Consider the following 14,774-nt stretch of genomic DNA (forward strand, 5'->3'; position numbering starts at 1 on the left):
TGGAACTGGACAGAGAGCCGATTGGGAATTCCATCTGGGATCCACATAAGTTCTGGAAGCACAGACTCCCTTCCATGACTTCCACCTCCTCAAAAAGGCTGATGGTGAAGAGATGACAGTTCCTATGCCATCCTCATATCCTGACCCCAGGTTGGGAGTGGAGGGTTTCCTTACTCACTAACTATCATGTACTTAACTTGCATATACAACACTTTACTCAGATTTCACCTAAAGTACTTCAGACCACTACAAGTCCTTAGGAGATAAATGCTGCAATCTGAGGTGATGCTGAAGTCGAACAGCTTAACCTGAAAAAATGGAGTGTGGGTGTTGAGCTGAAGAGCGAGGTTTTGAAATAGTAAAAACAGAAATAAATGCTGAAGAAAAGGATGCTTGGAAACAACTCTAGACACATTTTTTAAAAAGTGAGAAGTCAAATTTACCCTTGGTAGTTTATATTGCCTGCAAGCTATAATTATGGAGTCTCCTGTTTGACATTATTTTTAAAACTTGAGTCTTAGGCCTAGTCACAGTGAAACAAAAACAAATAAAATTAATAAAAACAAGTGGAATGCTTCTGTCACTTGAAAAGTGACATTAACACCACCGAATTTCTCTGCAAAAGAAAACTATTTAATATTAGCAACAGATAAGACTATATCCCCCAGTGAGCAATAAGGAAGTCAGCAACTCTGTTCCATCTAGCTAAAGAACATCTGATTGACTGGCCAGCAACGTGGGGATGCCTTCCACATACTAATTGAAACATTTGAACTGAATGATGGCTTTAAGCTCACCAATGGTACAGTATCTCCTCAGCTCACTCCTCCGTGGATTGCGCCTTTGCGAATTTGTGGTGTTGTTCTGCTCCTCTTCAGAAGTAGCTGTGTTAGTGACAGGTATCAATTTACTGGCTTGTGGGGCCTCTTGTGCTTCTGCTGCAAGAGGGTTGTATCCTGGTGCAGTAACATCTACAGACTGGGACTTTTTCTTTAACCTATAGGCAAAAGAAAACGTGCTATTAATACTTGTTTTATAGCTACAATATTGAACTGCTTTTACTTTACAAAGAATAGTGATGCAATAAATTAACAATTTATTTTATATTACAGTAGTGCCAAGAGGCCCCAACTGTGATCAGACTTTCTTTGTGGTAAATAAGTAGTGAGAGATTGTAAACTGTTTGGGGAAGGAATGATCTAAACAGACCAGTCAGATAAGAGATGGGAGGAAGGAAGTATTATTGCCAGAAATGGGGGAACGGAGGCACAGAGAAATTAAGTAATTTGTTCACGGTTGCACAGGAAATCAAAGAAATGTAGGACTGAGAAGGATCTCAATAGGTCATCGAGTCCAGTCCTCTGCACTGAAGCAGAATTAAGTATTTATCTAGACCACCCCTAACAGGTATTTGTCTAACCTGTTCTTAAAAACTTCCAATGACAGATTCCACAATTTCTTAGGTAATTTGTTCCAGTGCTTAACTACCCTTACAGTTGGGAAGTTTCTCCTAATCTCCGGGGATCCTAGAAATCCATTTGCCACAGAAAAACGTGGAATTTGCATTTTTACAGAGAATCTTTTTTTTACATTTTGTGAAAAATTAAAAACGTATACAGTAGAACCTCATTTATCCAGCTCTCCGTATTAATCGAACTGGGGCTGATAGCCCGAGCACCAGGCAGCGGGGCTCAGGCTGTCAGTCCAGCATGGTGCTGCTCCAGCTTCAACGGAAGCCTGAGCCCTGCCACCTAGGGATGACAGCATGAGCCCCGTCGCCAGGGCTGAAGCTATTTGCCTATTCTCTGGATTATCCAAATTTTAGATTATCTAATCTGGCCCGGTCCCAATTAGACTGGATAAATGGGGTTCCATTGTGTATTGTGGCTAGGGAAACTAAAGTTCAGCGTTTCATTTTAATCCCAGAAAAACACAGATTTTTATGTTTTACTGCCCTATTGACTGATATGGTCCCTCAAGGGTTGCAGCACATTAGTGGGGTGCATGAGAAGGGATACTGCACAGGCACTCATTGTGGATGTACAAAGAAGGTTACAGCCTCCGGTTCCAGAAAGGAGGTACATGTTTCAGAAACACTGTTTGATGTGGTGCATGCGCATTAAACAAAGACACATTTCACACATCTGCTGGTGTCACTGCTAATGTCTCATTAAAGCAAGCCATTTGTTTCTGTTTACACCACACCGTATTGTACATAGAGCGGATGTCACATGCTTCATTAATTCCAGCCATCAAAGATTTTCTATGCAGTAAATCCTCTATTGTACTAACTAACTGGTACAGGGGCAGTTATACCAAGTCTGTCCCATAGTATCCTGCTAGACTACAGAAGTGTGTGATACTGTGTAGAATGTAATGTGAATTTGTTAGTCTATTTGAGAATATTGGTTTCAGAGTAACAGCCGTGTTAGTCTGTATTCGCAAAAAGAAAAGGAGGACTTGTGGCACCTTAGAGACTAACCAATTTATTTGAGCATAAGCTTTCGTGAGCTACAGCTCACTTCATCGGATGAGCTGTAGCTCACGAAAGCTTATGCTCAAATAAATTGGTTAGTCTCTAAGGTGCCACAAGTACTCCTTTTATTTTAGAATATGTATATAATCTGATTTATAATTATGTAATTTGTAGTTGTGATGCACCCTAGCCCACCACCATACACCTCAGCCTGCTAACCTCAGATACAGCTTTATGAAATGCCAATAAAGAAACCTCAGTGATAAGTGTCGATTCAAACTGGGCTTTTGGATACCAGAGAATTCAATAAAGTGGTCTCCCAAAACTCAATAAAGTGGTCTGGATAAACCAAGAGGAAAAGGTCTCGGAGGGAATCCTTGCATATATATATATATATATATATATATCGTTGTGACACTGCAGCCAATATGCTTCATAGTGATATTATTATGATATGGTTATAGCACAATTATGATGTATTTTATGCAAGATGGGTCATGTGAGATATCATTGGAAAAGTTATGATTTGCTGAATATGATTATCCTATTTGTATGTGTAATGCTGACAGACCCCAGTTATCAGTTGGCAGGATCAAACCGGGGACTCCTGGAGCTGAGTGCATGAGCCTCTACCGCATGAGCTAAAACCCAACTGGCTGTTAGCTAAGGCTGTAGAGCAGATTCATTTTATCTCTCTCCCTAAGTGGTCTCCGTGCCACTAGATGGGACAGAACACCACACCCAGGAGGTGTGTGGGTTACATATGCACATATCATTTTTGTATCAGAAATTATGAATATTGACTATGTATCTGTATTTCAAATGCATTTAACCTGGGTAAGACCCACTAGACAAGATGCTTTCAGTCTAGATAGGTGGTTGGGAAGGGCCTATTCAGGGCAATGAGCCATTAAGGAGAACAGTAGGCCTTAGGAGATGCTTTTCTCCCACTTGGTGAGCCTTCCTGAAAAAGCTACAGGCAGCCTGTGAGTGATGGCTGCTATGACTCTACAAGGATATGTGACTGGTCCATATGATTCTGGACTCCATCTTGGGACATCAGTAGTTTTCCACAGACGGATCTGGGAACCAAGTTTTGGAACAAAGGGTTCCCACCCTATGCAAAAGCTATATAAGGCAGAAAATGACATCATCTGTGATTCTTCACTCCCCACACAAGAAGACTCCTGGAAACACCTAGGAACAAAGACTGAACTGGGGGAAGTGCTGGACCCAGGCTAAAGGGATTTCTAGCCCGTGTATGAAATACCTGGGGATTCCAAGCTATAAAGCAAGTGCAGCTTGCCCCTTAAGAATCTGCAGCCTGCTTGTATCATTTTTCAGGGTGAGACTCTGCTAATTCATATCCAATCTATCTAATATATTAAGCTTAGTTTGTGTTTTTTATTTTCTATCACTTGTAATCACTTAAAATCTATCCTTTGTAGTTAATAAACTTGTTTTTGTTTTAATCTAAACCAGTGAGCTTTGGCTGGAGTGCTGGGGGAAAATCTCTGCTTGGCTACCACAACTGTGCATTGTTCCCTTCACATTGAGGGAGAGGCGGATCAGGTATCAACCCATATACTGGCCAGATTTGACCAGTTCCAGATGGCACCCTGGGGGGAACCCATTACATTCATTATTCTGAGCATGCAACTACAGACTTTTGTGTTTTAACTTTAAAAACAATCACTTCTACGAATTGCTTCAGTTATCACCTCTGCTTGACCAACTGGCTCCCCATGTTCCAAAACAGCAACTCTGAGTGACAGGTCACTGTGAAGGTTTCCCTCAATCCTTTCTCCATTAATTTCCAATCCACTTATTGTCAGGAATTCCATTCACTATGCTTTCTTGTAGCCAACAGGGTTACCAAGAGCGCAGTGCTACTCCCTCTACCCCAACCCGGGTCCGGCAAATGTGCAATCCATAATAAACTGTTAAACATGTGAAACCGAGGGTGGATAGTAGATTAATTTTATGGAATTACAAGAAGGCAGGGCTACAACGAGCACCTTAGAAATAAGAGCGCTAGATATGTTTCTTCCCTATGCCCCCTAGATTCTTGAAAATTACTTTTTTGTTGTAGGCAAGAGAGAATGCTAAATACCATCATTCATATGAAAATTTCATAAAATAGAGGAAGTCTTATTAACCTTTAACAATGGTTCCAATTAGCTATGCAATTATAGTTAAAAACACAAGGAACAGAACAGAATGCGTAGGTGGTGAAAGGAAATGGAGGCCCTAGCTCATTAACAACAAGCAGGGAAACATCTGCTTACTTCAATCTCCCATATTTTATAGGGTATAAGGAACAAAAAAACAGGGCTGGAGGCTGAAGTCTTAATCAGATGCTTAGAAAGAAGTAAAGGGACTCTATATAAGTAGCTCCCAGCTAATCAGACAGGAAGAAGCCTCTAAGGAGACAGGGCTTCAGACTCATTTTTTAGAATTCTGAGTGTTAGGTTATTATACATAGAATCATAGAATCATAGAATATCATGGTTGGAAGGGACCCCAGAAGGTCATCTAGTCCAACCCCCTGCTCGAAGCAGGACCAATTCCCAGTTAAATCATCCCAGCCAGGGCTTTGTCAAGCCTGACCTTAAAAACCTCTAAGGAAGGAGATTCTACCACCTCCCTAGTTAACGCATTCCAGTGTTTCACCACCCTCTTAGTGAAAAAGTTTTTCCTAATATCCAATCTAAACCTCCCCCATTGCAACTTGAGACCATTACTCCTCGTTCTGTCATCTGCTACCATTGAGAACAGTCTAGAGCCATCCTCTTTGGAACCCCCTTTCAGGTAGTTGAAAGCAGCTATCAAATCCCCCCTCATTCTTCTCTTCTGCAGACTAAACAATCCCAGCTCCCTCAGCCTCTCTTCATAAGTCATGTGCTCTAGACCCCTAATCATTTTTGTTGCCCTTCGCTGGACTCTCTCCAATTTATCCACATCCTTCTTGTAGTGTGGGGCCCAAAACTGGACACAGTACTCCAGATGAGGCCTCACCAGTGTCGAATAGAGGGGAACGATCACGTCCCTCGATCTGCTCGCTATGCCCCTACTTATACATCCCAAAATGCCATTGGCCTTCTTGGCAACAAGGGCACACTGTTGACTCATGTCCAGCTTCTTGTCCACTGTCACCCCTAGGTCCTTTTCCGCAGAACTGCTGCCTAGCCATTCGGTCCCTAGTCTGTAGCGGTGCATTGGATTCTTCCATCCTAAGTGCAGGACCCTGCACTTATCCTTATTGAACCTCATCAGATTTCTTTTGGCCCAATCCTCCAATTTGTCTAGGTCCTTCTGTATCCTATCCCTCCCCTCCCGCGTATCTACCACTCCTCCCAGTTTAGTATCATCTGCAAATTTGCTGAGAGTGCAATCCACACCATCCTCCAGATCATTTATGAAGATATTGAACAAAACCGGCCCCAGGACTGACCCCTGGGGCACTCCACTTGACACCGGCTGCCAACTAGACATGGAGCCATTGATCACTACCCGTTGAGTCCGACAATCTAGCCAGCTTTCTACCCACCTTATAGTGCATTCATCTAGCCCATACTTCCTTAACTTGCTGACAAGAATACTGTGGGAGACCGTGTCAAAAGCTTTGCTAAAGTCAAGAAACAATACATCCACTGCTTTCCCTTCATCCACAGAACCAGTAATCTCATCATAAAAGGCGATTAGATTAGTCAGGCATGACCTTCCCTTGGTGAATCCATGCTGACTGTTCCTGATCACTTTCCTCTCATGTAAGTGCTTCAGGATTGATTCTTTGAGGACCTGCTCCATGATTTTTCCAGGGACTGAGGTGAGGCTGACTGGCCTGTAGTTCCCAGGATCCTCCTTCTTCCCTTTTTTAAAGATTGGCACTACATTAGCCTTTTTCCAGTCATCCGGGACTTCCCCCGTTCGCCACGAGTTTTCAAAGATAATGGCCAAGGGCTCTGCAATCACAGCCGCCAATTCCTTCAGCACTCTCGGATGTAACTCGTCCGGCCCCATGGACTTGTGCACGTCCAGCTTTTCTAAATAGTCCCTAACCACCTCTATCTCCACAGAGGGCTGGCCATCTCTTCCCCATTCTGTGATGCCCAGTGCAGCAGTCTGGGAGCTGACCTTGTTAGTGAAAACAGAGGCAAAAAAAGCATTGAGTACATTAGCTTTTTCCACATCCTCTGTCACTAGGTTGCCTCCCTCATTCAGTAAGGGGCCCACACTTTCCTTGGCTTTCTTCTTGTTGCCAACATACCTGAAGAAACCCTTCTTGTTACTCTTGACATCTCTTGCTAGCTGCAGCTCCAGGTGCGATTTGGCCCTCCTTATATCTTTCCTACATGCCCGAGCAATATTTTTATACTCTTCCCTGGTCATATGTCCAACCTTCCACTTCTTGTAAGCTTCTTTTTTATGTTTAAGATCCGCTAGGATTTCACCATTAAGCCAAGCTGGTCGCTTGCCATGTTTACTATTCTTTCGACTCATCGGGATGGTTTGTCCCTGTAACCTCAACAGGGATTCCTTGAAATACAGCCAGCTCTCCTGGACTCCCTTCCCCTTCATGTTAGTCCCCCAGGGGATCCTGGCCATCTGTTCCCTGAGGGAGTCAAAGTCTGCTTTCCTGAAGTCCAGGGTCCGTATCCTGCTGCTTACCTTTCTTCCCTGCGTCAGGATCCTGAACTCAACCAACTCATGGTCACTGCCTCCCAGATTCCCATCCACTTTTGCTTCCCCCACTAATTCTACCCGGTTTGTGAGCAGCAGGTCAAGAAAAGCGCCCCCCCTAGTTGGCTCCCCTAGCACTTGCGCCAGGAAATTGTCCCCTACGCTTTCCAAAAACTTCCTGGATTGTCTATGCACCGCTGTATTGCTCTCCCAGCAGATATCAGGAAAATTAAAGTCACCCATGAGAATCAGGGCATGCGATCTAGTAGCTTCCGTGAGTTGCCGGAAGAAAGCCTCATCCACCTCATCCCCCTGGTCCGGTGGTCTATAGCAGACTCCCACCACTACATCACTCTTGTTGCACACACTTCTAAACTTAATCCAGAGACACTCAGGTTTTACCACAGTTTCGTACCGGAGCTCTGAGCAGTCATACTGCTCCCTTACATACAGTGCTACTCCCCCACCTTTTCTGCCCTGCCTGTCCTTCCTGAACAGTTTATAACCATCCATGACTGTACTCCAGTCATGTGAGTTATCCCACCAAGTCTCTGTTATTCCAATCACGTCATAGTTCCTTGACATCACCAGGACCTCCAGTTCTCCCTGCTTGTTTCCAAGGCTTTGTGCATTTGTATATAAGCACTTGAGATAACCTGTTGATCGCCCCTCATTCCCAGTATGAGGCAGGAGCCCTCCCCTCACAGACATTCCTGCCTGTGCTTCCTCCCGGTATCCCGCTTTCCCACTTACCTCAGGGCTTTGGTCTCCTTCCCCCGGTGAACCTAGTTTAAAGCCCTCCTCACTAGGTTAGCCAGCCTGAATTTTCTCCTTCTTTTGTTATTAGCTGCACACCCCAACAGCAAAGGCTGGTGGGTAAAACTCATTGTGTAAAAGACTTATTTTTTTCTGAATCAGCAGCTGACAGAGGAGTGTCAGTAAATAGAGCAATATGTTAACAACAACAAATGAAGAAGCACTGTAATGACCAGGGTGTGTCCAGCCAGGCCTAGGGGTCAGGGCAGGAGTCAGGGCTAGTGGTCAGTGCCAAGGGTCAGAACTGAAGTCTGCATCAGGTGCCATGTCAGGGGTCAGAGCTGGAGACGTCAGGTACCAAGCTGAAGGTCAGAGCCAGAAATAACATCAGGGGTAAGGCGTAGGAGCAGGGACCTGGAGTAGGGCAAGACAGCAGGAACTGGGAGTAGAGGGGAGTCTGGGATGGGAAGACAGGAACCTGGAGTAGGCAAGAATGCAGGGCTCAGGAGTCAGGTAAGTCAGAGAGGTCCATAGTAGCAGCCAGCCAGAGATTCTTCTAGTTGCTAAGACAACTTCCTGTTGTTGCTTCCAGGAGTATATAGAGCTCCTCAGCCAATCAGGGAGCTGGATATTTCCCCCAACTGGGAGCTTCAAGGGCAGGGCCCTCCGCAAGCTAGCCCTTTGCTGAACCCTTCCCTGGTTCCTCAGATGAGCTGCTGGGTGGCAATCATGGTCTGAGTGCTGCCGTGGGCCTGGGTGTGAGACTCATAATCCCTCACAAGCACCTAGTGCACTGTGCAGGCAATAGACAACGGAGACCAATGGTGAAATCATGGCCCCTTGAAGTCACTGCCAAAATTCCCATTGACTTCAATGAGCACAGGATTTCACCCAATTCTTTAATAGGCCTATGACTGGCGATCCTATAAGGACAAATGCAAAATACTCAACTTAGGATGGAACAATCAGTTACACACATACAAAATGGCAAATAATTGCCAAGGAAGGAGTACTGCAGACAGGCATATGGGGGTCATAGTGGATCATAAATGAACAGTGTAACACTGTTGCAAAAAAAGCAAATATCATTCTGGGATGTATTAGCAGAATTGTTGTAAGCAAGACACAAGAAGCAATCCTTCTGCTCTACTCCACATTGATTAGGCCTCAACTGGAGTATTTTGCTTTCAGTTCTGGGTGCCACATTTCATGAAAGATGTTGACAAATTGGAGAAAGTCCAGAGCAGAGCAACAAAAATGATTAAAGGTCTAGAAAACTTGACCAAGGAGGGAAGACTGCAAAAATTGGAGAAGAGAAGACTGAAAGGGGACATGATAACAGTTTTAGAGTATGTAAAAGGTTGTTACAAGGAGGAGGGAGAAAAATTGTTCTCTTTAACCTCTGAGAATAGGACAAGAAGCAATGGGCTTAAATTGCAGCAACGGCGGTTTAAGTTGGACACGAGGAAAAATGTCCTAACTGTCTTGGTGGTTAAGCACTAGAATAAATTGCAAAGGGAGGTTGTGGAATCTCCATTATTGGAGATTTTTAAGAGCAGGTTAGACAAACACCTGTCAGGGATGGTCTAGATAATATTTAGTCTTGCCACTGGTGCAGGGGACTGGACTAGATGACCTCTCGAGGTCCCTTCTAGTCCTACAGTTCTATATTTGTTCCACACCTGAGTCTGATGCAGACTAGACGTGACAACATTCTAGGTGTGCTACAAAATGTAGCCATTTTCCAGTTCTTTATCTGATGTCAGTGAGTTGACTGTAGTAAGACAGGAAGAAGTGGGTTCAGAAGTGAAGATTTTATTTTCAGGAGGTTGGTAGAATTTCTTTGCAGATATTGGTTTATTTGATCTAATTTTAATACATGCCTTAAAAAAGGAATTGTAAGGCTCCCAACAGTATTAGCACTTCTTTACAGGTGAGAAATTGCAGATTAGCATAAGGCCAAATAAGTGAGGACTGACATTTTGGGAGGGTCAGTGTAAAATACCCTGGACTGAGACACACTCGCTGTATGCTGTGATGTCCCAGTGGTTTAAAAAGGCTACCTGTATGGGAGCCTACAGAAAGTCTGGATGTATTTCTGATTATGCAAACTTCCACTGTAGCAACTGAAATCTGTCTCATTCCTTAGAAAGACATGTATTTACCTGAGAACACTGGATTAAATCCACCCCTGTAGAAATGGACAGCAGAAAGCATATACACCCATAAGCCATCAAAACAGAGGATTTAAGTGGTGCAAAAGTATTCTGCTAGTCCTCTATACAGAAGTGAATTTCACCCATTACGAGAAGATGTACAGTTACTGAGCAGGCTAATTTTCAAAGTTAGAAGCAGCTGCTGTGCAAACTATTTCTTTTTCTCAAAATAAATAGAGGCATATGACTTTAGGGACCAATTAATCACAGAATTTCATTTTGTAATAGCAAGTTATATTTCTATAAAACACATCATGAAAAAGAAAACTAATGTCACCCTCAAAACAAATCCTGGGAGCAGCTATAACAAACGTCTGGCAGTTCAGTCAGTGAAAAAAACCAACAGATTTAAACTATTCACAGTAAAAAAGAAAAAAATCCCAAGTGGATGGGAACTTTTATAGTGTGATCGTTCTGTGAAATTGCCAGTGCAGGTCCTTCACCTCCTGCAAATAAGATTGTAAAGGAAAGCCTAATGCACTATTATCTGCTATATATAATACTGTTTCTCTGTGCGCCAAGTGATTATTGCAGAGATTTTTATTGTGCACACAGCATGAGAACAAAAATAAGTCCCTTGAAAGGCTGTGCTTGCTTTTCCAGCGATGTGTTCAGTACCTGTGGTATTTGTGACTCCCCAAAGGTTTTGGTTAAGAATTTAATTTCTTTGTAACAAGAATAGTGATTTAGGATATGAAACTAATGTTCCTCCAATCCACACCTAGAATGGTCTCCTTTTTTTCTGTTCTGGAAAATAATCCAAGAACAGAAGTCCTAAGTCTACCACACCACATTGCAAAGCACAGGCCCCTCAGCTAATGGACTGGGTCCTAGCTACACTGACATTTGTACAATGCCTGAGGACTGTTCTTGCTAAACTGTCTCCACCTGTAGCTTTACTTCCCTTACTTGCACGATATAGAGATATATGATAGGAATAAGTGGTACAGTGTTCACCTGTGGCTAAATTAAGGCATTAAGATTTGTGTCTTCTGGGTTCTCTTTCCATTTTGCCAATGAAAGTTGCCAGAGTTATAAATATTGTGTGAAAGCATACATAGATTGACTTGCTTCAGAGTAGCAGCTGTGTTAGTCTGTATCCGCAAAAAGAAAAGGAGTACTTGTGGCACCTTAGAGAGTAACAAATTTATTTGAGCATAAGGTTTCGTGAGTTACAGGTAAAATGCAAATAATATCTATCACACAGAATTGTTGTGAGACTTCATTATGTCTGTACAGTGCTTTGAGATCCCCAAATGAAGAGTGCTATATATGATGTTTCCACCTCTTGTGACTTTATTATCTCTCTCATGATATTTGGTGATTTTCTTAAACTCTGAGCTCCTGGAAGCACAGGATTACATGAGAATCTCAGCTTTAATTTTAAAAAGTAGTAAGGTTTCTAGCCCTCATGGCTGCAATGATAACTTTGAAAATGTGACCTAAGTTTGTCCTAAAGGAACCAGAACCAGAAGACAAATACCCCCGCCCCCCAATTTATTATTTTTTAAAAATCTCCTGATTTTCTGGGTCCTGACTCAGATTTTTGAATCTTGAAGGCTGGCAATCGTAATTCAATAGGTGGGAGGGGGAGAAACAATAAGTGTAGAAATGGCAGAAGTGCTACATGACTTTTATGTTTAAATTTTCACCAAAAAGGTTAGTAGAGATTAGATGTCTAACATAGTGAATGCCAGTGAAAATCAGGTAGGATCAAAGGCTAAAATAGGGATGTCAAGATTCCTTCCCCACTCTGAACTCTAGGGTACAGATGTGGGGACCTGCATGAAAACCTCCTAAGCTTACTTTTACCAGCTTAGGTTGAAACTTCCCCAAGGTACAAACTATTTTACCATTTGCCCTTGGACTTCCACTGCCACCACCAAACGTTTATCTGGGTTTATTTTTACTAGGAAAGCGTTGTTTGGAAACGTCTTTCCCCCCCAAATCCTCCCAACCCTTGCACCCCACTTCCTGGGGAAGGTTTGGTAAAAATCCTCACCAATTTGCATAGGTGATCACAAACCCAAACCCTTGGACTCAAGAACAATGAAAAAGCATTCCGTTTCTGAAAAGAAGGATTTTAATAGAAGTAAAAAGTAAAAAAGAATCACCTCTGTAAAATCAGGATGGTAAATACCTTACAGGGTAATTAGATTAAAAACATAGAGAATCCCTCCAGGCAAAACCTTAAGTTACAAAAAGAGACACAGACAGGAATATCCATTCTATTCAGCACAGCTTAATTTCTCAGCCATTTAAAGAAATCATAATCTAACGCATATCTAGCTAGATTACTTACTAAATTCTAAGACTCCATTCCTGTTCTATCCCCGGCAAAAGCATCACACAGACAGACCCTTTGTTTTTCCCTCCCCCGAGCTTTTGAAAGTATCTTGTCTCCTCATTGGTCATTTTGGTCAGATGCCAGCGAGGTTATCCTAGCTTCTTTGTCATAAATATAAAGGGAAGGGTAAACACCTTTAAAATCCCTCCTGGCCAGAGGAAAAATCCTTTCACCTGTAAAGGGTTAAGAAGCTAGGTTAGATGTCTTCAAGTCATCAGGGCCTAATGAAATAAACCCTAGAATACCGAAGGAGCAGACTGAGGAGATATTTGAGCCATTGGTGATTATCTTCAAAAAATCATGGAAGACGGGAGAGATTCCAGAGGACTGGAAAAGGGCAAATACAGTGCTAATCTATAAAAAGAGAAATAAGGACGACCTGGAGAATTACAGACCACTGGGGTTAACTTCAGTACCCGGAAAGATAATGGAACAAATAATGAAGCAATCAATTTGCAACACCTAGAAGATAATAAGGTGATAAGTAACAGTCAATAGGGATTTGTCAAGAACAAATCATGTCAAACCAATCTAATAGCTTTCTTTTACAGGGCAACAAGCCAAATGGATAGTGGGGCACGGCAGATTTGGTATATCTTGATTTTAGTAGGGCTTTTGATACCGTCTTGCATGACCTTCTTATAAACAAATTAGGGAAATACAACCATAGATCAAGCTAATATAAAGTGGGTACATAACTGGTTGGTAAACCATTCCAGAGAGTAATTATCAGTGGGGTTCTGCAGGGATCAGTTCTGGCTCTGGTTCTGTTCAATATCTTCATCAATGATTTAGATAATGGCATAGAGAGTACACTTATAGAGTTTGTGGATGATACCAAGCTGGGAGGGGGTTGCAAATGCTTTGGAAGATAGGATTACAATTCAAAATGATCTGGACAAACTGGAGAAATGGTCTTAAGTAAATACGAGGAAATTCAATAAGTACAAATGCAAAGTACTCCACTTAGAAAGGAACAATCACTTGCACACATACAAAATGGGAAATGACTGCATAGGAAGGAGTACTGCAGAAAGGGATATGGAGGTCATAGTGGATCATAAGTCAATAGTGTAACACGGTTGCAAAAAAAGCAAACATCATTCTGAGATGTATTAGCAGGAATATTGTAAGCAAGACATGAGAAGTAATTCTGTTCTACTCCACGCTGATTAGGCCTCTATTGGAGTATGTTGTATCCAGTTCTGGGCACCACATTTCAGGAAAAATGTGGACACATTGGAGAAAGTCCAGAGAAGAACAAAAAAATGATTAAAGAAAACATGACGTAGGAGGGAAGATTGAAAAACTGGGTTTGTTTAGTCTGGAGAAGAGAACATGATAACAGTTTTCAAGTACATAAAAGGTTGTTACAAGGAGGAGGAAGAAAAATTGTTCTCCTTAACCTCTGAGGATAAGACAAGAAGCAACGGGCTTAAACTGCAGCAAGGCTGGTTTAGGTTTGACATTAGGAAAAACTTCCTGTCTTGATGGTTAAGCACTGGAATAAATTGCCTAGGGAGGTTGTAGAATCTCCATCATTGGAGATTTTTAAGAGCAGATTAGACAAACACCTGTCAGCGATGGTCTACATAAGCAGTTCTCAAACTGTGGACTGGAACCCCAAAATGGGGTTGCCAGGGGTGGCTTAGACTTGTTGAGGCCCAGGGCTGACGCTGAAGCCTGAGCCCCACCACCCAGAGCTTCAGCCCGAGAGCTTCAGCCCTGGGTGGTGGGGCTTGGATTACAGGCCTCCCACCTGGGGCAGTGGGGCTCGTGCAGGCTCAAACTTTGGTCTCCCCCCATACACCCTCCTGGGGTTGTGTAGTAATTTTTGTTGTCAGAAGGGGGTTGCAGTTCAATGAAGTTTGAGAACCCCTGGACTATATAATACTTAGTCCTGCCCTGAGTGCAGGGGACTGGATTAGATGACCCTTCGAGGTCCCTTCCAGTCCTACAATTCCATGATGCTGGTCAGCCCCCAACTAAAACCTCTCCAGCACATCAAAGATTTACAACCTATCCTGAAAAATGATCCCTCACTCTCACAGATCTTGGGAGACAGACCAATCCTCACTTACAGACAGCCCCCCAACCTGAAGCAAATACTCTCCAGCAACCACACACCAAAAACACTAACCCAGGAACCTATCCTTGCAAGAAACCCCGATGCCAACTCTGTCCACATATTTATTCAAGTGACACCATCATAGGACCTAATCACATTAGCCACGCCATCAGGGGCTTGTTCACCTGCACATCTATGAATGTGATATATGCCATCATGTGCCAGCAA

General features: G+C 42.9%; 1 protein-coding gene across 2 annotated transcripts in view; it reads right to left on the reverse strand.

Moving 5' to 3' along the window:
- OXR1 (oxidation resistance 1) overlaps nt 1–14,774 on the reverse strand; it is a 447,309-nt gene that overhangs the window by 237,145 nt on the left and 195,390 nt on the right. For both annotated transcript variants that reach the window (XM_074943952.1, XM_074943951.1), the window contains exon 3: nt 798–997. In XM_074943952.1, the coding sequence (XP_074800053.1) occupies nt 798–997 (200 nt within the window). The remainder of the gene's footprint in view (nt 1–797; nt 998–14,774) is intronic.

The sequence above is a fragment of the Natator depressus genome, chromosome 2, assembly GCF_965152275.1.
Source record: "Natator depressus isolate rNatDep1 chromosome 2, rNatDep2.hap1, whole genome shotgun sequence".
Lineage (NCBI taxonomy): Eukaryota > Metazoa > Chordata > Testudines > Cheloniidae > Natator > Natator depressus.